This window comes from Cotesia typhae, unplaced genomic scaffold, assembly GCF_013202065.1.
Source record: "Cotesia typhae breed Kobodo isofemale line unplaced genomic scaffold, CoteBio_Ctyphae contig_4, whole genome shotgun sequence".
Lineage (NCBI taxonomy): Eukaryota > Metazoa > Arthropoda > Insecta > Hymenoptera > Braconidae > Cotesia > Cotesia typhae.
Window position 1 is genome coordinate 5,353,102 of NW_027423748.1, and position 24,402 is coordinate 5,377,503.

The 24,402-nt window shown below is 25.3% G+C and overlaps 4 protein-coding genes across 4 annotated transcripts; 2 read left to right on the forward strand and 2 right to left on the reverse strand.

Annotated features, from left to right (window-relative positions):
• Positions 1-1,316: 1,316 nt before the first annotated feature.
• Positions 1,317-13,860, forward strand: LOC141527264 (uncharacterized). Its single transcript, XM_074242661.1, has 9 exons — positions 1,317-2,431; positions 2,520-2,566; positions 4,155-4,420; positions 7,548-7,664; positions 7,780-7,904; positions 8,016-8,187; positions 8,615-8,793; positions 9,780-9,980; positions 10,074-13,860. Exons 3-9 carry the CDS (start codon positions 4,400-4,402, stop codon positions 10,318-10,320), a joined length of 1,062 nt encoding a protein of 353 aa, XP_074098762.1. The 5' UTR covers positions 1,317-2,431; positions 2,520-2,566; positions 4,155-4,399; the 3' UTR covers positions 10,321-13,860.
• A 147-nt stretch (positions 13,861-14,007) lies between these two features.
• Emc8-9 (ER membrane protein complex subunit 8/9) lies at positions 14,008-16,338 on the reverse strand. The gene is made up of 4 exons (XM_074242683.1): positions 15,926-16,338; positions 15,774-15,850; positions 15,525-15,689; positions 14,008-15,234 (listed from the first exon to the last, which is right to left on the reverse strand). The coding sequence occupies exons 1-4, from the start codon at positions 16,133-16,135 to the stop codon at positions 15,051-15,053; spliced, it is 636 nt and encodes a 211-aa protein (XP_074098784.1). The 5' UTR covers positions 16,136-16,338; the 3' UTR covers positions 14,008-15,050.
• Positions 16,339-16,531: 193 nt separating this feature from the next.
• Positions 16,532-21,568, forward strand: Twy (fas-binding factor 1 twitchy). Its single transcript, XM_074242624.1, has 12 exons — positions 16,532-16,871; positions 17,347-17,876; positions 17,948-18,433; positions 18,517-18,728; positions 18,887-19,049; positions 19,135-19,426; positions 19,517-19,749; positions 19,841-19,984; positions 20,065-20,229; positions 20,954-21,111; positions 21,233-21,359; positions 21,430-21,568. The coding sequence occupies exons 1-12, from the start codon at positions 16,694-16,696 to the stop codon at positions 21,526-21,528; spliced, it is 2,787 nt and encodes a 928-aa protein (XP_074098725.1). The 5' UTR covers positions 16,532-16,693; the 3' UTR covers positions 21,529-21,568.
• Positions 21,121-22,986, reverse strand: LOC141527279 (uncharacterized). Its single transcript, XM_074242690.1, has 5 exons — positions 22,639-22,986; positions 22,423-22,552; positions 22,239-22,350; positions 21,668-21,800; positions 21,121-21,600 (listed from the first exon to the last, which is right to left on the reverse strand). The coding sequence occupies exons 1-5, from the start codon at positions 22,769-22,771 to the stop codon at positions 21,569-21,571; spliced, it is 540 nt and encodes a 179-aa protein (XP_074098791.1). The 5' UTR covers positions 22,772-22,986; the 3' UTR covers positions 21,121-21,568.
• Between the last annotated feature and the right edge of the window lie 1,416 nt (positions 22,987-24,402).

Sequence of the window (24,402 nt, forward strand, 5' to 3'; positions counted from 1 at the left end):
CTTCTCAATGTAATTATGGATTATTGAACCCATAAGATATTCATTATTTTTGTTTGTAAAACATGACGGATACAATTTGCTGACATAATTTTTTAAATTTAATTGCTCTAAATATGCAGGATATTTTGGAAGTTTATTAAATTATGACATTTTGGTTTTATTTATAGTATACAATTTGTAATTTATGAATTATCATACATATTAGGGTGTGCCAAAAATCAATTTCCGTGAAAAACCTTTTAAAATTGGAATTTTGAGTTCCGCTTTTAGCAGGAGCTATGTTTAAGCATATCGCAAGATATTTAGGGATGAGACGATTTATTTGATTTTCATAGAATTTTTAACAGGAAATTTAGTCGGACACTTCCGGCCAAGATTTGAAATTTCAGAGGAAATGCCTAAACTAAACTCCTGTTAAAAAATTCTATGAAAATTAGTTAAATTGTCTCCTTCCAAAATATCTTAGAAAATACCCAAACACAGCTCCTGCCAAAAGCGGAACTCACAATTCTAATTTTAAATGAAAATGAAGTTAACCGACATTTCAAAAGTTTTAGAAATTTTTTATTGAAAAAATTTCAATTAAACAATTTAAAAAAATTTTTCACATGTAAAAAACTTGAAAAACTATAAGTGCAATTTTTTAGAAACATCTTTTTAATTGTAATTTAATTCATAAAAAAAATCAAAAATTTTTAGATGTCTGCTAACTTCAGTGTCATCATTTTAAAAGGTTCTTCATGAAAATTGAATTTTGGCACACCCTAATACATATATTTTACTTTTTTTTTTTTTTTTTTTTTTTCATTTTTATCCATTTATTTTCTACAAGGTATATACAAAACTCTTAGATCTATATATTTATAAATTATAAAATTATCGAAAACCTTCGATCACATCGTTTGTACCATCAGTTAAAAGACTGCTTCGAACCAATAACCACTAGCCTCTTAAAAAAGTGCAATATCATTTCATCTTGTAATAACTACTCTTAGAGATATTTTTTTATAATGCTAATAATTTAAACTTCTACAGTAAATGAAAATTGATTTAATTTAATTAAGTTGAAATTTAATTCTATTGAAATGTTAATATTTTTTTTTTTCAATTCATTTTTATTTTCTTTTTTCACCTATAAATAAATTAATTGATGTAAATTTAATGTATAAAGCCGATTGGCGTTTGAATAAATAGATAAAAATAAAAAACTATCAAAAAGTATAATAAAACAAACTTATCCATTAATTAACCGATCTGTTATTATTTTGTGACTTGGTGTTAAATTTTTTCATTCAATCCGCAAAAAATTTTAATGAACAATTGGCAATTTTAACATAATAAAAGCTATTAATGTATTTAAACTTTTGGAATTAAAAATAATTCAAATCTGAAAAAAAAAACAATTTAAATTGACTTAAATGGTTCAAAAAATTTTCGCCAGGAATATATTTATAAAAATCTTACCTAAAAATTACATTTTAAGAAGTAAAACTGAATTTAAAAAAAAAAAAATTAAGCTATTAATGATGGACGAGGTTGGATAACTCTTTTTACTTTAGATATGTTTTAATCCTAGACATCGGCTAATTCCCTTGTGTGTGCTGACATTATTATTTATTATTTTGTAAGGATATAAATATAATCCTGATTCTCTGAAAAAAAAAAAATTCTAACAAAAAATCTTGAGTCAAGCGTCAATTTTCTTAAATCAAGAAAATTTTAAGAAAGACTGAAAATTTCTTGAATGAAATTAAATTTTTTTAAACCAAGAAAATTTCTTCTTGCTTCAAAATAACTTCAGCCTTCCTTATAATTTTTTTTTCTGTGTATAATGGCTTAAATTATGTATCAATCCTTTAATAGCTAATAAAACCAGATGACGATGATGAATTAAGTTGTGTATTTGTATAAATTGATAAGCTTGAATTAGCTAGTACTATTGAGTGATGCAACATTATAATATACCATTTTAATTGTTATTAGTTATTGTAGATTACTTGTAACATATAATAATATCTATAAGCCAATAAGAAGCTATTTACATAAACATTGGCCTTGTTTTAAATTAACATTCTATGACACCTCTTTATGTATGAAATAAGTTTTGATTGTGAAACTTGCAATTTCTGTCACCGCTATGAAATTGATCAGATCAAGTTTGTGGCTGAGTACGACGAAGGAGGATGTATCGAGCGGCGCCTGCGTAATCACAACTACCACTAAACCTGGACCGTACGATCGCAAATTTGCTCCCGCAAGCTTCGCACGAGGATAGTGTTCTACCGCAAGAAAAGCGGGACAGTTTTCAGATGACGCGCCCTTATATTACTTTTCTAGTGCGAAAATAGCCTCCTATTAATTTAAATTCTACCAGTTTATTATTTTTCATCAATTACTGTCTGTTTCTTCATCAGTGTTAATTATTTACGTTGTAACGTTTCATAAAAAACTTATTTATAAATTACTGTTAACAACTAAAGTAATTTTTTGCGATTGATAATGATTCTCATCGATTTTAGGCATAAAACTGAGAGATGTTATTGTAATTTGCGGATTTAATAATGAGGTAATCATAAATATTAACGAGATTTTTTTTTTTAACTACTTGAATTAATTATTTAGAGCTTTAGAAACTCATAAATAACTAAGAAAAAATTTATATTATTAATTTCATTAATTTTTATACTTTTTACATTCACAATCGTAACTTTTTTTTTTGCTTTTGACTCTAATTTATTAATGGATTATTTTAATGTTTAAAATAAATAAAAAAAAATTATATTTTTCATTTTTAAATGCAAATAATGCTTCATTTAAATATCATTTCAATGCACAAAAAATTCTTTAAAATGTAAACTTTAATTTCGAAATTTAAAACTCTCTCATAAGTTGTAGTCGTTCTTTGGTTATTGTGCCTTAAGCAATTTGGATTCATTGTTAAGCTTTTCTTCAATCTAAAAAAAAAATTCTCTATCGAGGTCATAGTAAAAATACTTGTATGTCACATGTTTTAAAAATAAAAACATTTTATCATAACTTTATATTTATAACTATATAATATTACCACATGCAGAATTCAAAAATTAATTGATATATCACTTAGGGACTTAAAAAAATTCTTAATGAAATTTTCATTCAAAAAATACATAATAAATCATTGATAATAATTTTTAATTAAGCATTAATGCTAGATCTCAGTCGTAGACTATCTATTTATGTTTATTGCAACGATTGATTAATTAAAATAACATGAGGAATGCATAAACACTATAAAGAGATTTATAAATAGTACGTATGTATCTATATTGGTCCTCGAAATATTTGTCGCCAAAAAAATATTGTTAAAATGAAGTCAATGATATGCCGCAAACAAAACAAAAAGGAAATAAAACTTTTTGGACCAAAGATAGAAGGAAACAAAAAAATTTCATTGATTTTAAGCAGATGTTGACAATCGATTCTACAGTTACAAAAACAAATAGAATTGATTTTTATACGTGCAAATTTTTCTAGCCGCTTTGTTAGTAGGGCGAGTTATAAACTGTACGTAAATTATAAAATGCATGCTCTACTTAACTTTTAGTATGAAAGAATAAAAAATTATAAAGGAATTATTAATAAGAATTTAAAAACACTCGACAATCAAATACTTCCACGTGTAATCATAACAAACAAGTAGAATATATGTTATCTTTGATGAAAAAAATCGATAAAATGCGGCAAGTATTTTATGGTAACAAGTGTACTGATTTTTATACATGCAAACATATTAACACTATTATTAATGAATTTAAGCAAAACAATGATTTATTGTAGCTGTTAAATCAATAACTGTATAAAACTACATTTATTATTATTCATCCCATAAAATCTCCGTCTCTGAGCTGTATACCAACTAATACTTTATTATTAATTTAAATGTTGTGTGTAAGCGAACTGATCTAGTTAGTGTCGAGTCATTGGGTGCTATAACTCCTGAGTAATTCATAAATATAATCGTAATGTCCTAATTATAAATTATTTTTATTCTATGGTTTAAATTTATTCGTACTTAGATATAGTTTTAAGATAATGAAGTTTAAATAAATTAGTTAATTAAAAAATTTTATATTTTTTAACTTTAAATAATATAATTTTTTTTTTATATTAAATAGAACAAGAACGTTAAAAAGTCGAGTATCTTGCTTAAGTGGTTAGAACCTCAACATCGTCGAGAGAAGCCTATAATGACAGTGTAATTCACAATGTGAAGAGTCTAATGCTTAAAGTGGTTATGAAAGAGACAAAAGAACCAGGTTGCTCATCAAGGAGCATATTATTGCCTGATGCCTCTAATGATGATATTAAAACAAGTAAAACAGATTCTTAACACATTATCAAGCTAATTTGAGTCATCAAAATGGGAAACGGTATGAATAAGGTAAGATTAATTATCGGCTTACAAATAAATAAATTTATCAGTAAAATTTATCGATTCAAATAATTTCTTTTAAAATCTTTCTACTGCTATTGTTAATAAAATTCAAATAAAGTGATTTATACTTGAAACTTATCCGAAATTAATAACTCAGGTGCGAGAGTAAAAATTTCCGGTACAGTGACGTAGATGGTTGCATGGCGCCGATTTAGTTGGCTGATTGCCAATTAAACAATACAGTCTTGGGATAATTTATGATAAGGAAACTCCTGTTCACAATTTAGTTTTAGTTTTGTTTTTGTATTACGGTACAGCAATAATTCAAAAAGTATATAATATAAAGCGATTAATAATAAGTCCTAAATTTACAGTATGATCCTAAAAATTTAAGTAATTATTTGGAAGTATTTCTATATTTCAACCCAAAAAAAAAATACGAGATATATTTAAAACTCTGAACAATATTTAAAAAAAAAAAAAAAATTATATAATTACAAATTTTTTTCAGTTAAAGTTTATGATAAAAACGGAATAATTTTTTAATTAAAAAAAAAAAAATATATTTTTTGAAAATTTTGATTCTTCAATTAAAAAAAAAAAAATGATAAAAAAACTCAACAGTTAAAAAAAAATTTTTGATAGTTTGTTATTACACTTACAATAAAAAAAAAAAATAAATAAACCAGAAATTGTTATGTAAACATATTTTATTAACGATTTTCTGTTGGCATAAAATTTTTGTTAACATTGAAAAATTTAAAACTAATAATATAATTGAATATTTTATTATTGGACTCGACTTCCAAACAATTAACAAAATCTAAAACAATGTAATATTCGTTTTCTAAAAATGCTTGTTGTATTAATTCGATCCTATTCATTTAAATTAGATTTTGTTTAAAAATTCTGTTTTTTCCTGGAGCATTTTCTTCTTTTTGAATAAATCCTTTTCTTTGTAGACGTTGTAATCGATTGAGTTATCATATCTATCGTTGTTGATATAAATGGTGCTGTAGTAGTAGCTACTGTTGAACTAATCTCTGTTGTTGTAAAAACAGAGTTTAACTTAAAAATACTAGGATTAAGATCTAAATTAATATTAGCAAATCTCCTTCCACCGAAAGTATTTTCTACATCAACACTACTTTTACATTTAGCTCTTTTCCTTTCTTTACAGCAATATTTACCGCGTTTAACACGCTGTTTTGATTTTTTACAATCATTATTGCTATCATCATCATTACCACCACCACGATCATTACCTGTACAGTCATCATCAACACGGTCATATACAATTTTTCCAGGCATCGCTTTTTCAATAATATGATTTATCTGGTGAACTAATTTCCGACGAATATTATCAGGTAATGTTTTCCATTTTTTACATACCGTCATTCCATAAAAACATTTAAAATCATCATCATCCATAATTCTGACAGCTATTTCACCTGCTTGAAAATGATTATTGGGAACAGAAGAATTGATAATTGAATTTGTCACGTCTTTTCGTTGACGGTGAGCACTAGACCCTACCAGCACACTTAATACTGTGGGTGGATTATCTAGACGTTTTTTCCAGGTTGTATCAATCGATTGGTGAGTACTCGTTAAGTTCACAACCAATTTTTTTTTTTTATTATTCTTTGACATTGAATGCATTTTTTCACGTTCAGTTACTTTTGACTTGTTCTGATAATTAACAATGCCCTTCAAACTTTTCTCCGGTCCAAGAGTTATTGTAGCCGAGGGAAAAGCTTTTTCCATTCCCTGGATACTTAAATTATTATTATTATTACTGTAAGTCGCTAAAGTATTATTGTCATCGTCCAAAAACATGGATCTGTAATCAACTTCGAAATTTTTATTCGATGATAAATTGTCATTTATACTCAGCGTTCTATTTATACCATTTAAGTCTTCAATAGTTGAATCTTGATCGTTTGCATGATTTTTTCCAGCTATTTTTAATGCACTTTCAGTATTATAAAATCTAGTCGTTAAATCTGAAGATGACTGATTATTATCAAGTGATTTTACAAAAGATTTTTTAATTGTAATATAAATACCAAAAAAGATATAATAATACTTAAAAATTTTAAAGAACATCTTTTAGTTCTTGATTAATACTAACTGAAATGTACCTCGTGATCACATATTGGCTTACTTTCAATCATTGTTTTTAATTTTAAATTTATTATTGTTTTACAAATAGTAAATTGAATTACTCTATAAAATAACAGTTTATATATTTTTTAATTGCGTTAAGGTCATTTAATATTAAACGTACCGTAGAGCTTAAATGATAAATAAATTTTTTCAATTAATAAACATAAAAGGTAGCCCTCGAGATTATATTATTATCACTTGTTACATGTCTTGCATGATTTATGATTATATAGTATGATAAAAAATTTAGCTTTTCTCACTAATGTAAACACGTCATTTTATATTCATTAATAATCAAAATTTACGTTGACCTGAACACACTTATTATTTATAATTAATATTTAATATGAAATTTTATTTCGTAGTCGAGTGGTTAGTGTGCTTCCAATAAAATTATTACCGATCAGGGGTGGGCTCGAACTTTAGTAACAGAATTTTTCGTAAAGAAGTGAAATTGGGTGGATCGATCAAGACTAATCAAGTAGGGAGTATAAATGAAATATTGAAAGGCGGTACATGAAATTGACACATAATTTTATTTAATTTTATTCATAGTAACTAAATTAATCATAAAATAGTAAATATAAGCGCAACTCAAAAATTTTGGCCAAGTGACTAATATTTTTTTTTAAGAAATTTTTTTTAATCACAGATACGCTTTGGCAGATTAGCTGTAATCACAATACTATTAAATTGCTACGTTTTGACTTTATTATCAAGTCTTCTTTAATCTCTTATAAGTGGAGTGAAAAATATAGAAACATTTCCAATTGTTTTTAATAGTTTTGTATTTTTAAATAAGCTTGAAAAAATTATTTAATACTAGAGAAAAAAAATTTATCTCATTCTGTAGTTTAATATTAAATACACATCAGATTAAAAAATTTAACTTAACTTTGTATAACTCTGTCATGAATGACATCCAAGTATTGATTTATTTAAAAAATATTATTTCTGTATATAGGTTTTACCGGGTCTATATGTTGGCAATTATCGAGACAGTAAAGATGAAGCGCAATTGAAACGATTTGAAATCACGCACATACTGGCAATACATGATGCAGCACGGCGACTTCATTCCGTAAGTAAAATCGATTTGTAATAAAATTATAAATATAGTAATAATAAAAAAAAAACGAATGAATTGGAGTTAATATAATAATAAATTGAAATAATTTGTATTTTTTCTATTCTAGGACAAACACTATCTCTGTATTTTAGCGGCCGATACGCCCGATCAAAATCTCACTCAATATTTCTCTCTTTGCAATGACTTCATTCACGCGGCTCGTCTTCGGGGTGGTAATGTTCTGATACATTGGTAATTTTTTTTTAATTTAATTTTCTTATAAATACATAAAAAAATGTATGTGTGTGTGTTGTCTAAATTAAATAAAAAAAGTCAATAAAAGACAATTTGAATAATTTTCAGTCTGGCAGGAATGTCAAGAAGTGTGACAGTTGCGGTTGCTTATATCATGAGTACCACAAATCTTTCGTGGAAAGAAGCACTCAAAGTAGTAAGAGTAGGTCGAGCAGTCGCAAATCCTAATGTTGGATTTCTACAACAATTACAAGACTTTGAATCCACTCGTTTAACGGATGTAAATATCTATACAAATAATTTTATGTAGTTTTCAGGCCCAAAAAGCATATCTTAAATGCGTAGGGAAGGGTGAGGGAAGACGGCCCACCTAAGTCAGTTTTTATTTTTTGTGGCTTTCTACTTTTTTTCGAAAGTTCCAAAAAAAAATTTTTTTTTGGGGCAAGATGGCCCACCTCCAAAATATGATTAAAAAATATTAGAAAAATAAATTTTTAGTCAATTTTTGAGGTGGGCCTTCTTGCCCCAGGTGGGCCGTCTTGCCCCATCCTCCCCTATATTCATTTTTACTGAAAAAATTCATTAACAATCAAAATTTTCACAAAACAAACCTGAAATTGATAAAAAGTTTTTAAAAAATCCCATTTACGATATGCAATATGAAAATTAATATGAAGAATAAAATTATTTTGAAATAAAAACAAAAGGAACGAAAGAGATTGAGGGAACGATTTCCAAGTCTTGCATTAACAGCATCCGATGCAGAACTTTGCAGAGCAACTCTTCGAAACTACGAAACACTAGCAATGGCTAGAGAAGTTTGTGAAGGCAAGTGTGCAATGGGTAGACCATGTCCTAGTGGAATGTGCAGACAACCTTCTAAAAGGTAATATATACTAGGGAGTGTCAAGTAAATTGATTAATTATAATTTTTCAACAAAATATAAAATTCTTAATTTTTAATTTTAAATAATTTATTTTTAGTTAAAATTAAAGCATAGCATCAAAATGTTTAAATCATTCGAAAAGAAGTAATTAATCGATCTCTTTTGACACGCCCTAACAGACACTCTAATGAATAAGAATTGATTAGTAGTTGAAGATTATAGAATAATTAACAACAAAAAAAAAATACGGTAATCATTTGGAAGTCGGCCCACAAAATTTCAACTCATAAAAATGATGATTACCCAAATTTATCAAAAAATGAATTTTTTTTTTTGAAAAAATTCACATGTTCGGGATTTTTCTTTTTATCAAAAATACTTTTGAATTTTCTATTATTTGCTTTCATACGCGAAACGTGAATAAAGATTTAAATTAGTATAATCTTTAATCTGGTATATCACAAGAAAAACATAAATTTTAAATCTCAATGCACTCGAATTTTTAGTCAACTATTGTAATTGTAGTACTAATATTATTTAATATTTATTGCAATTGATATCAAAAGTGAAACTTGGATTCACGTTCACAGTATAAACTATGAAATAGCAGTAACATGGGAAGTAGTGGTATTTTTATTAAATTAAAAAATTAAACAATCATAATATTCATAATGAATGTAAAAAGTTTATGAGTATGATTGCAGTTTTTTAAAATCTTATAAATAATTTAATCATTACAAAAACAACAATAAAAAAATATAATTGGCAATTTTAAAAAACTCTTCTTGCGTGTCTGTTCTAAATTTATTTAAGAATTATAAAATGAGTTGTCTGCTAATTTCATGCGAATAGAATTTAGCATTTATGCTTTTAACTAATAATAAATTTAAAAAATAAATAATAACACCGCAATTACAATAGTAAAATAAATCAATAGCTAGTAACTAGTTGTTTATAGATAAAAAAAAGTTCTTTTTAATTCTAGGATATTAAGACGAAAATCATCAACCAGCAGTACCGGTAGTTCTGGTTCTGGAAGAACACCCCCGCAAACTCCTCGACTTTTACCATCAGCACCACCTTCACCAGCCCTACCGCGATCAGCTAGTGTTGTTTCAGCAAACATCAGACCTAGAAGTGGACCTGCCGGATTGCATTCATACACTGGCTCTGCGCCTCCATCTCGGTAATTATATAAAAGAAATTATCAATGATCAGTTATTACAACAAATATGTAAAACTGATATTTGATGAATTAATGAATAAATAATATTGTTAGAGCTGTATCAAGAGTTGATCTATCGGCGGCTGTTGCTTGCAGTAGTGGTAGTAGCTTAAGTTTGACGACAGTAGGAAGAACTACTCCAATGGCTCCAACTAGAAGTACTAATTACCATAACCGACTATCAGCTGGATCAGCACCAGTAACACCCAGAACAACTCCTCCAATATCTCCTCAACATTGGCCCCGACGACAAACTCCTCAATTACCAGTTCCACCAGAATCTTCATCATCAGTGACGTAACGACGTGACAGCTTCGGAAAAACATTGATGACATAATAGTTTTAACATTTAATGTAATTACATTATTTTACAGTGAATTTTATCCATGTTTTAAACTCATGATACTCAAAAAAGATTTTACCGATTTTATCGAGTACATTATTGTTTTTAGTGTCAGCTCAATTTGGTTGCCGCTGCAACCTTGACGATAATTCAAATTGACTTTTATTAAAACTTTAAAGCTTCAACGATAATCTTTGTTTACTTGAAAAAACGCTCACTGTCTATTAGAAATGCTACTGAAATCAATAGACACTTAATCATTTTTTAATTTTATTTAAAAAATAAATTATCGGACTCGGAAAATATCGCGTTACTAAAATCATAAGAGCGTATCTCAAAATATACGTCCTTATGGCATTGCAGAACCAAAAGGGCGTATAAAAAATTTTTTTTTGCTCCAATCAATATAAAAATAGTAAAAACCTGAAAATTTATGAAGAAAACGAAAACAAAATTTTTTTTAATATACGCCCTTATGGTTTTAAGAAAAATTTTTTTTAAAGTCATAAGGACGTGCCTATTTTTTCGATTTATTATTAATTATAGATCAGAGTAAATAATAAATGTTACGGGTGATGAAAAATATCACACCACAACATAATTTATCTGAAAAAATATTTATTTAAGTAAAAAAGAAAAATTTTGAATTCATTTTTGATCTACTCTCAAGTTTCTTATAATTTTAATAATTCCAAAATTTATTATTAAAAATATAAATAATTCAAAAATGAAAAAAATACAATTTTTTTCTTACTCTGACATATAATTGATAATAAACCGAAAAAATAGGATACGCCCTTATGACTTAAAAAAAAAATTTTTCTTAAAACCATAAGGGCGTATATTAAAAAAATTTTTTTTTCGTTTTTTCCATAGATTTAAATTTTTTACTATTTTTACATCGATTGGAATAAAAAAAATTTTTTTTATACGCCCTTTTGGTTCTGCAATGCCATAAGGGCGTATATTTTGAGATACGCCCTTATGGTTTTAGTAACGCGATATATCAAACATTGTATTCAGTTTTTTTTTTTTTTTTTTTTTAATTTCTACATGTGGCATTTTTTAAAAATTTTATTTGTGATAATTTAGTTGTTAAAAAAATTCCAAAAATTCTCAGATCTCTCAATTTCAGCATCATCATTAAAAATATACTTTAATTTATCTGTTATTGTAGCTGATATATTTCTAAAAAGCAAAGCGATATTTTATTTTGGTATTTTAATGGTGAAATTTTAAATGTTGAAATAGTGAACGCTATTCAACGTGGGTGCATATAACCATTTAATTGTTAATTAGATAATAATAACTAGTTGTTATTTGTAATAGATAGGTATTCAATTATTGAAATTAATGATCTCAGTAATAGATCGAAATCAAGGTAAATGGGTGTATTAATTAACATATAAAAAGTTATGAATATAATGTTGCTAAAAATGGTGTGCAAATATAATGATAAACGTTTTACAACATGACCGTCCAAAAGTTTGTTGGTTTTTTTGATGTATTATAGTAAGGAAAGCTGTTGTTATACACAATAAAAGTATAAATTTGTTGAAACAGATTTGTGAAAATTTTACAACTCGAAAAATTGAAACATACAGTGAATATAAAAAAAAAAAAAAAGAAAAAAAAAAGAAGAAGATATAATGTTAAACGGTGCTATTGCAATTTGAATTTTGAATTGAAGAATTTATTAAGGGAATTACACGGCTATAGGATCTAAACACAATGACTAATAACTTTTGGAAGTATCTACATCACTTCTATAGATTCCATGCACTTACATGTGAATTATATATCTATTTTAAGTCATAAATACTTTGTAAGGTATAAAGTATTATTTATTTTACAAGTAGTCGATTAATTTTTTTAATTGTTGGAAATGAAGGTAGTTATAGAAAAAAATTGTAACTACTTATTAAAACTATTGTGGTAAAAAATAATGATCTCAACGAGTAATTTGCTACTTAATAATTATAGCAATATATGAAATATATGAAAAGAAAATTATAAATAATATGCTGTTATTCGACGAAAAATTAATATAAATACTAGGATAATAAATATACATTTTTTTATAACTAGGTGTGTCGATCTGACTATAAAAAAAAGTAAAGAAATAAATAAATTAACCTTAGACATAAATGTGATTATAAATTAATGGTACAACGGAAAATAACTTAAAAACATGATTAATTAAGGGGTTGTATCCACTTGTAAATTCGAAAAAATGTGTTTTTTTGTTAATTTTTTCTGGAGAGGCTTTTTATTGAATATATACATAAAATACATGAACATTTAGCGAATTTAACGTACTCTAAGAATTCATATTTTATTAATAAAAATATTGGGTTCCGTCGTTTATGTAGAAGATCTCCTGAAGGTCCTCCACAAAAAGGTGTCTGGCGGTGAGGAAGATATCTCTGATCCAAATTATTTGAAATAAAAAAAACCAAAAGGATTACTTTTAGGATAGATAAATACAGGTAATGATCGAAGAAATAGTCAAAATTTTTATTTTAGACAAAATGGCGGCTTCCCAACAAAAAAAAAATCTTTTTTTGCACGAAAATTTACACTTTAAAGTGACTTAAAAAATCGGAATATTTATCAGAAACTTTATTCCTTCGATCATTACCTGACAAAGGTATCTAAGAAGATCCTGTGAAAATTTCAAATCAATCGGTCAACCCGTTTCGGAGAAATATTCCTCACCGACTTTGAAAACATCGTTTCGAGAAAAACGCATTTAAAGTTTTGGCTATTATTTAAAATTACGCTTCCGCCTACTTTTAAACGCTCGGAGACGTCTTTACAAATACGCTCATTACTCCGAAACTATTTACCGGATTACTTTGAAATTTACGGACAATATTCTCGAATATATATATACATTCAAAATATGCAAAAAAAAAAAATTCGATTTTTTCAAAATTACAAGTGGATATAATCCCTTAATTAAAATAATAGAATTTAAATTTCACTGTAGATTAAGTTAATTTTTTAAGCAAATAGAGGCATTGCAAGTCATTTCATAAACATTTTTTATTTTTAAATATGATTACTTGATAATTATTTAGTTGCCTTTGCTTTAATGTTTCTTATAAATCGAAATTATCGTTAAATTGAAAATATTAAGGTGACGGTAAATTAAAATGCTGCATCATGGCTGTGTTTAATGATTTAAATTCACATTATCGTAAATAGTCTATAACCAAGTATAATAATTTGTTAATTGTTAAAAATATATAAAAATTGTTTTAAAAAGATACTCACAATTTTAATTATTGGTATAATCATACAGTGTTATACTTGAATAGACGTATATTTTGCATAAATCTTAATAGGTCTGTGATCTGTGATGTATATTAGAATCATCGCAAATCATGTTCCCATTTCATAAAAAAGCAATCTATTTTCCATAACATATCAAACGATGATTAAGATAATTAAGATAAAAATAATAATTATAAAGTCGATATTGCAATTGTATTGAGTATGTATGTAAATAATGTATATGTTATATTGTTTAATTTAAAACAATTCAAATCAGATAGCTTTCAGATTTTAACTATATAAAATTAGGTGATAATTACTTATAGGCTAGTAATTCAAGATATAGTGAAAATCATACTACACACGTACTGTTTTCTTCTAATATTTATTTCAATATTTCATTGTTCATAATTTGATATGTCGACTTATTTTATCAATTCAGACAATGACTAAAGTTCATGAAATTTATGGAATGATGCAATATTTATTTATAAAATGTGTACACTTCATTATAAATATATTGAACAAAATTTTTTTATACAGCAATGATCAATTCAAGTTTAATTTCAGAACAAAATTTTACTATTACATTACTATATTTGTAAATCACATTACATATTTTTATGAAAATTTAAAAGTGTTGAAATGTAAATAAAATATTTTAATTTATGTGTTACGTGCTTTTTAATGAGTAATAATTATTTTTCCCTGAAATTTTAATGTACATTATTGTAATATTGAAATTATTGATACTCATTAAATAATTATATCTCAATTCTTTTGAAGTATCAGTATATAAACTCTTTGTTTTTTTATTTATATAATTTTACATCGAGTAAGTTAAAAAAAAATTTTTTTTTCAAGAAAACAATCCATTTATTTATTATTTTATTTTGAATAATAAATCAATTTTCTCTTTATAATACAGCTTTTAATAAAACATGAGTGAATTACTCTTTAATTTTTTTTAAAACAAAATATGAAGATTTAAATTATCAAAAAAATTAAGTCTTGTTTGAAAGGATTCTACGAAGCCAAATAACAGTCATAGAAATCGTTGTATATTTTAATAAAGTATCAAATGATTAAAAAACAGTCAAATTAACCGTAAACATAATTATTCTTTATAATACACTAGTTTTTTTTTATTATTATTATTATTAATTACGAAACCATCAGAAATAATTATTTATTGGTATTTTCCATTCTTTGGTAAGGAATTAAATTTTTACAAATTAGATAATATATTTAAATTTTTACTGTTAATTAAAATTTATATATTTATGAAAAAATTAGAAAATTGAAATTTATACGAACTTTTTGATATTAATATTATTTTAATATTCATCAATCAACTGTGCTCTAAATAATAAATGCTAATTGGATAATTAAAATAATTTTTTGTGCTTTCATGATGAAACTCCATTATTGTACGCCATAGTTTTATTTATAATTTTGTTTAAATTGTTATTACGCCAATCTAGAGTTATATTATCCAAATGATTGTCGAAATCAAACAGAATATTATACTTATTTTCTTTCATTAAAGTAGATATTGTTTCTCCAGCAGCATCTCCACCTTCATACGAAACACTAAAATAAAAAATTATGAAAATTATGAATTAACCAAAATCGAATGTTCATAAAATTTTATGGCTTATCCAAAGAAATTATATATTTATTGTTTGATAGTAAAAATGAAGCTTTGTAACCAGAGAGGAAAATTCAAAGACAAAAGCTTAAAATCATTTATTAATAATAAATAAAATTAAGATCTTAAATAAATGAATGAATCAATAAAAAATTTAATTCTATAAGCTTAAATAATTTTGCCTTAAAACCAGAAAAAGTATATTGTGATTTAATTACAGAAAAGTACTCACTCAGCTTTATCTTTGACTTTCCATTTTCCATCAGAATGTTGTGAAATTTTAAGTGGAATAGAATTCATATTGCATGTCATTTCTTTATTATCTACAACAACTAATAAAGCATTGTTAAAATTTTCGGCTATTTTATCTGCTATTTTATGAGCTGGTTTATCCGTACTGTAATAAATGTTAATATTTTTAATTATTTGTATTTAAAAAAATAAAATGACATTTTACTTTTTAGAAAAATCATTTTTATACCTCATGTCATTTACTAATTCATTAGCTAAATAATAACCGGCAATCACCATGTCATTTTGCTCAGCAAATTGATCTACCTATGAACAATAAACATAAAATTAAAATTAGTTATTTAATTAAATTTAATAGATTAAAAAGAAATGAATAATTACCAGGGTAAGAGCTATTTCTGCCATTGGAGATACATGTAAACATTGATGAAAAAGTGGAATAGCATCTTGAATATAAATATCTGTTAGTTTCATATCATTTTTATTTTTCTGTTTGGCTAATAAAAGTCCATTTATGGCACAGTGCGGGTATTTTGTAGCATGTAAAATTATTTTACTACAAGCTCGTGGAGAAAATGTTACTTTTGACATTTTTTTTATGTTTGTGATAAACTACTTAACTACTTTATGTTAAACTGTATTGGTCAAATTATACTTATGTAAATATCAATATTTAATAACTTTTGACTTTTGTATTCTGTGTTTGTTCAATACTTATTAACCTCACTTGTGATTAATTAATTTATAATTATTTTTTATTCTCTCAACGTGAGGAAGAAACTTCAATTTATACAGATGAATAACACCATTGCTGTTTTCTCCCTATTCGACTAGTATCCCGGATGGGCCACGTAAGTACGTACACGTACATGTACATGTATATGTATATGTATATGTGTACGCTTACATAGAAAAGTTCTGAGCATGCTTATGGTGGCGCTGTGAGTATGCAATACGTTCGTTTTACACGAATAATTAAATAGTAAAATAGTAGATATATATACAACGCCGTTTGACATAAAAACACAACACAACAAACTTTTATGAATGACAGACAATTTACAAGATATTTACAAAACAATCAATAATGTTTGCTTTTTTATCAAGAATATTTATATTTATTTTTCTCTCTCTGGTAATTAATAAATAATGGATAGTATTTCCGATAAATCAGATATTGATGTTAATAAAATTAGTGAATCAATTGAAAATTTTGAAGACCTGGATAATATTTTGCTCGGTGATAGCCGAAAAAAACAAAATTTATTTGGAATTGAAAGGACTAAAGAAAACGTAAAGGGAACTCAAAAAAAAGTTACTTTTCAAGGTAAATTATCTCAAGTACTTTAAAAGACTTATTTTTTATTTATGATTCTAAAGTTGGCTGTCAGCTGTCAATTTAAAAAATTTTTATAACGAATCAATTATAATGAAAAAATGCTTCTAAAAATTTATGACATTAAAATTAGCTGTCACTTGACAATTTTTTAATTTTTTTTAACAAATAAATTTGCTCCAAAAAATTATTTTTAAAAAATTGCATTTGTAGTTTTTTAAAATTTCTAAATGTCAATTTTTTTTATAAATTTTTTTTTTGCCATAATTTATTTGTTACAAAAATCTTTAAAATTGTCAACTATCAGCTAAGTTAATTTTCATTAAAAATTTTTATTAATTTTTTCACATGTGAAACTTTTTAATTAATTTTTTTTTAATAATTTAATTGCTATAAAATTCTAAAAAATTTTTAATGTCTATCAAATTCAATGTCATTATTGCTTACTAATTTTTTTAATTTTTAGATTTTGATGACGATCTTTTGGAAGATTTGTTGAGTGACAGCAAAGAGTTGAATAAAAATAAACTTTTAAGTAACAATAACAATAAGATAGGAGATTTATTTGGAACTAAAAGTACAGAAAAATTGGAGTATGATACGGGAATATTAAAAAATACTGAAGTTAATGTAGTAAAAAGCTTATTGAACGATAATTTAGAAATAACTAAAACAACGACAATACCAAACTCTTTTGAAAGTTCACATAATGCTTTAGGCGCTTCTTCAAATTCAATTCGACCAGACAGAACTAAGAAATCATCAATAATGGAGGATTTATTTGGATCTAAACCACGAGCAATTGCTTCTAATGAAAGTAATCTCGATAAACCTGTAACAAGAAATCTTGGTTCTGAAGAATCGATTGCGTCTTCAAAGCCATTCGTGCTTTCTACTGCTGGTAGTCGAGAATCGAGAAGACCTCGACCAAAATCTATAAATATCAACGATCCTTTAGGAATGTTAGGCATACAAGATACTACTCAATCAAAAGAAGTATGTCAGTTATCAAATTTAATAAATTAAATAATGTAAATTTTAAACTTATTATTTTTTTATGATTTTAGGAAAATCCAAAAGAACAGATAGCAACAAATACTAATGATGATTTATCAAACGATTTACCAGAATGGCTTAGCGGTAAGAAAAAGACGAATAATGATAGTAACAAACAAATGAATAATCCTATATTAAAGACTGATAAATCCGATGTACAAAATAGCATTGATAATGCTAAACCGCCAATTTTAAATCAAGACAATTTATTACAAAGAAATACAATATCTCTACCAGATATCTCTTCGTTAACGAATACACAGTTTGATCCTCAAATTTCTATTGTTGCAATGCAAGAACAAGAACATAAATTGCGAGCTGCTACACTTTTATCTCAACAAACTTATCAATTAAATAATATTGTCGAAAATCAGAAGAGTAAATTAAACGATCAAGAAAAAATATTTGATACTTTTATTAAACAACAAATTGACCGACAATCAATGCTTGAAACTCAAATTAAATTACAACAAGCACGAATAGATCATTATATTCAAGTATATATGTATATTGTATTCTATATGGTATTTATTTGAAACTAAAACAATATTTTTTTTCAATTTTTTCAATTTTTTTTTAGGCACTTTCAACACAAAAAATGACACTGCCTTCAGGTTTATCATTTGAAAACAAAGATTCAATATCAATGACTGATAAACAAAATGATGAAAAATTAGAATCCGAATATTTTATACATACTCTGGAAATAAAGAAAGATAATTTAGAGCACTTAGCAGACATTATGAAGGATAAAAATGAACGAGAAATTAAAATTTTAGAAGATTCTCACGAGTAATTTTAAAAAATTTTTATTTTATTAATCTTACTTGAATTTATTATCTTTTCATAATCACGTTGTTGAGTAGATAAAATTGCGAGCTTCTGGACATTTTTCGTTTTGTCCAGAATTTATTTTTATTTCTATGCTTAATAATTATTTTTAATTCTAGGACGCAAATTCGATTAATGGAAGAAAGTATCAATAAACTTGAAAAGCGATTTCGTCAACAAATCGAAGAAATTGAAAATGATTATGAGAAAAGAATAGAAAAGTTGTCGAATGAAAAAACTCAACAAGAAATATACTTCAAAGAACAAATAGAAAATCTCAAAGTATGTATTTAATTTAATTAAGGAGAAAAACAAATTTATTCATTCATTTATTTCGACGAAATAAGTGTTTCATTCTTGATTTTAGGCAGATCACGATAAAGCTATTAAAGATATTCACATTAGACACTCACAGCAAATCGATTTATTACAAAAAGAACATATTATAACATTAGAAAATATTTCTCGTGCCAAAGAAGTCGAACAACAAACCGTTGATTTCATTAAATCTCATAAAATAGATGTCAATAGTATATTAGAACGAGTACAAAAAGTTTCTGATGGCTTCGAAATTTTGTATGATCAAGTAAGGAATCGAGATACTGACGGTATTATTAAACGGGAGAATAGTTTAAAAAAACAAGAAGAAACTTTAAAGGGTATGTTTCAATAATTTCTATCTAAATATTTTTGATAATATTAATTACGAATCAACTCGTTTTAATAATTATCTCTTAATAATAAAATAGCGCTGATGGAACAATTGAATACTCAACAAGAAATTTTGAACAGTGAAAGGAAACAACTAATGATTATTGCCAAAAAATTAGAGTCTGATACAAGTGAATTAACCCATCAATTTGTAGAAAATAATAAATCGATCAATGAAAGAGAAACAAGATTGGATTTGCAAGAAAAATCTTTAATAAATGAAAGGAATTTATTTCAAGAGCAAGTAAAGTGGGAACGAGAACATATACAGGTAAATTAAAAAAATGTTTTTTTTTTTTTTTTTTTTTTTTTTTTTTATAATGAATCATATTAAACACAATTTAATTTATGCTTCTGAATAGTGTTTAAAAGAAGCATGGATAGCAGAACAAAAACAACAGTTACATCTACTAGCGAACGAAAGAGAAGCTGTAGCCGCAGAAAGGGCTAAACTTGAAGTGTTCAATAATTTAAAATTAAATTCCGACGATATCGTTAAAACTGAGGTTTGTTAACACCTCGAATAATTTATACTAATTTTTGTATTATCAATCATTAAAATTTGTTAAACACTATGGTTTCACAGTTAGAGGCAGCAATAAAAGCCGCACATGAAGCAACTCATCAAGCAAATGAAGAGCGACGAAGGTGGCAAGAAAAATCAGAACTTCTTTTAACAGAACATCGTCGAAATGAAGCGAAAGAAAGACAATTAATGCAAACTGCTAAAGATTTAGAAGAACTTACTCAGGTTTTATATTTGTTTAAAATATATTTATAGTTAGTAGTTAATAGTTATTATGAATTAATATCTAATTCATTACAAAGATATTTGACAAAAACGCATCGTATAATCAGGTATGGACGTATATGATCATAAAAATATTAAAAAATTTTGAATGTGAATTATCAAATAAATTAGAAACTGTGACAAACAAGTTAAAACCGTAATTGTCTAAATTATAAATTTTTATAACTTATACGGATTGCTTTAACGTTATAACTTTTGCGATTCCAATTTTTTTTTCTTTTTACAAGCGTAGCCTCAAATGTATGGACATAATTATATATAAGCTTTGTTTTGCACTTTTATGATTTGAATTTAGTTGTTACAATGATTCATTCATTTTATAATTTGTATTTCAGAATTTTTTACTGTGTAAATGATCATATGTGTTCAATCAAAATTCATCTGTAATTAGACATATGATTCATTTTGCTCGGGCATCTAAAGCCATCAAATTTTCAATGATATAATTCGGTCAAGAAAACAAAAAAAAAAAAAAGCCGAAATGGAAGTAGATTTCATAATGAATAGAAAAAAAAACGAGTGCAACAACAAATAGTTAGATTTCTATTAAATCTACTAAAAAATAAATGATCTACTAATTTTTTAGCATTTTTCAGAAATGATTATCTTGTTTAATAAATTGAAAGAAATAAAAATTATTTTTTTTAATTCAATTAAATTTTAGGCAGCTGTTATTAAACGTGAAGAGGGTTTGCAAGCACTAAGAGAAGCACAACGTATTGAAAAACAACATAAAGATCGATTAAATCAATTACAATCACAACTTGAAGCTGTAGCAGAGAGAGAAAATAAAATTGCTGCGGAAAAAATATCATTAGCAAGGTATTTCTTGTTTGCTTTTAAATTAATCAAATATGTTTATTTTAATTATTATATAAACAGTATATTAATAGAAAAAATTAATATATTTAAAATGAAAAAGTGCACTCATTCTTATTTTCAGAGAAAGATTGTCATTAAGAGTATATCAAAATGAAGCACCAGAAAAAGATATAATGAATGACTCATATTGTAGTCAAATAAAAGATTCAATATATATTACTTCTCCACAAGTACAAACACATTTTAAGGTAAATTAATATAAAACGCAACTATAATATGAATGATAATTAAGTAATAATCTCTCATGTATTTGTCTAGGATATAGTTGACCCCAAACTCTTACTTTTGAAGTTAAACTTGGACAATAAATTTGATACATCTCACCAATTAATTAGTGATATGCAAGATTTAATATAAATCATTAATAATCAAAAAGTCTAGTCATCTCGAGTTTATATCATTCCTGAATCGATTCCAAGAATAGATTTTCTACAAAAAAAAAATTCATGAATTAATGATTTGTAAATAAATTTGTTATAAAAAATGATTGTATTACCATTTATACTTGTATCTAATAGAGTAACTGAAGAATTTTCAAAAATATTAAAATTATTAGTCATTACTTCTACATTATCTGTTATAAATTTACAATTTCGAATATCTCTCTTTAAATCTTGAGTACATTGTTGCTGAAATCATAAAAAATCATTAAATTACTCAACTGTTTTGTCAATTCATTATTTGATTACTATAAAAGACTGTAATCAATAACAATTAACTAATTTTTAATCTTTCTTAAAATATTTAAGTCAACTTTTTTTTTTTTAATTTAATTATTATTTACAAATTAATTATAAAAATTATTAATTAAAAAAAAAATTTCACATTTAAAAAACTTGAAAAATTACAAGTGCAATTTTTTATAAATATCTTTTTAGTTGTAATTTAATTAATAAAAAAAATCAAAATTTTTTAGATGTCTGTTAACTTCAGTGTCAAAATACGATAATTTCCGAACAGCTTAAATGAATTTACGATTTGAAATGACTGTGAAAGTATTAAAAAAAAAAAATTAATTAATTATAACACTATAAGTAAATATAACTCTTATAATAAAATAAACTTACCACCCAAGTACTTATCTTTGGAGGTATTTGATTTATATTCAATTTACTATTTGTATCCATGTCCAAATAATTTACAAATGTCATTGTGTCTGTTATAAAACTAATTGTTGCACTAAAAAAAGCATTTAAGTTAAGAAATTTCTTCTGAAAAATTAAAAAAAAACTATAAATGTCATATACTCACTTATGTTCAATATAAGATATTGGTAATTTTATTTCATCATGTGAATCAGAAATTTTTTGGATTCCATATTCATAAGATTCTATTGAAATTAATGCATCACTCGTTCGTTCTGATTTATTTTCACTCGTATCTGAAATTTAAACAATTATAACTTTGGTAAAATTTAATTATTACTTGCAGTGGTAAAAAGAAGTTGTTTGTAAACAAAATTATAACCTATTAAATTTTTTGCACCATCAAAATGATCATTTATATCACTGATTTGTAAATTGTTTTCTTCGTTTATAATAACGTGTTGATTTTTTTTAAATTCACTTAAATTACTTAAAATATCGTTCAATGATTCCATTATTTACTTATTTTTTCTGATTAAATTTCCTTGAAAAGATCAACAAAAGAATTGGAGGGGAAGCTCAAGAACATCGTTGAAATTCACTACTAACGTGTGTTGGACAGTGTCGAAATCAAAATCAAATGTTTTACTTCGAAAAGATATGTTAGTAGAAGTGTACATCAAATTAAAAATTTTTTAAGCTGTTCATAAAACAATAGTAATTAAAAATTTTAATTTCTTAGATACACATATGGTTAAAATATGAATTTTAATATTAAGTTTGTCGAAATGTTTGATATTGTGCGGGCATCAAAGAGTGTAATTGATATACAAATTTAAAAGGCGCGTTGTATGTAATTTCTGCAGGAACTAAATTCAAATTTGCGCGCGCAAATTTGAGTTTAGAATTTACATATATTTTCATGCTTTTGATATATTTGACCAATCACGTTACGAATAGTTTGCTTACATGATATATTTTCATATTTTTCATCTAAATTGTAAGAGTGGATGCAATCCACTAGCGGGAACGAAAAAAATAATTAAAACTTTATTACGATTTCACTGATGTTAAAAAATAAATTAAGTTTTCATTCACATAATCTATTTACAGTAAATTGTAGATTAATAAATTTTAAAATGATATTTTAATTTTGACAGAAATTCAGCAATCAATTACCTTACATCAATTTCGTAAGCACAATAGTTTCAAAATTACATGTACTGATAAAATTTTTTTAGTTCTATATTATTTTAGCTAACCCAATTAGTTACTCAACATTTTCTTATCTTGGTTATTTTACTTCATTTTTACTTTCTTAAATTCTCCTCTATACATTAATTTTCTGATGCGATATTCCAATTTCAAACAAAAAGGATCTTTAATCATCGATTTTTTAAGTACATGGCGAAAAAAACATAGGGATTGCATAGCAAAAATTCCTATGTTGACTTAGAAATTTTTCCAAATTTTAAACAAAAAAAAATTCTAACTAATTAGTGATTAAAAATATTGCGTCAAATAGTTCACTTCTTTATTAGAGAATACGCATTCTAAAATTAAAATGAAAGATATTTCTAGGTAAATTGAAAATAATGGAAAAAAGAGCCTGTTCTGTCTGTTCAAAAGGTAATTTTAGATCTACACAAATTAACGGGCGGAAATCAATATTATTTCTGACTTGTTATTTATCTTATACAAAAAATTTTATAACACTGAAGTTGGCAGACATTAAAAATTTTTTTAGAATTTTGTAGCAATTAAATTATTAAAAAAAAAAAATTTAATTAAAAAGTTTCACATGTGAAAATTACTAAAAATTACAAGTGAAAATTTTTAAAAGCATTTTTTTATTGTGATTGATTTGTTAAAAAAATTTTTAAAATTGACAAATGTTTGAAAAACCCCACTCCGTATTTTAGATAATTTTTTAAAAATAATATTTGTAAAAATAATTTAATTATAAATACCGTAAATAGAATTTTAAAACCACGAGGTATACGTAAGTACAAAAAGAATTATTTTTTGAAACTTCAAGTAATATATCTTGATTTAAATAAATAATTCAAGATTATAATAAATAGTACCAGAATTAATATTTAAAATATTATAAGTAGTAATCAATAATCATTATAATGATAATTAC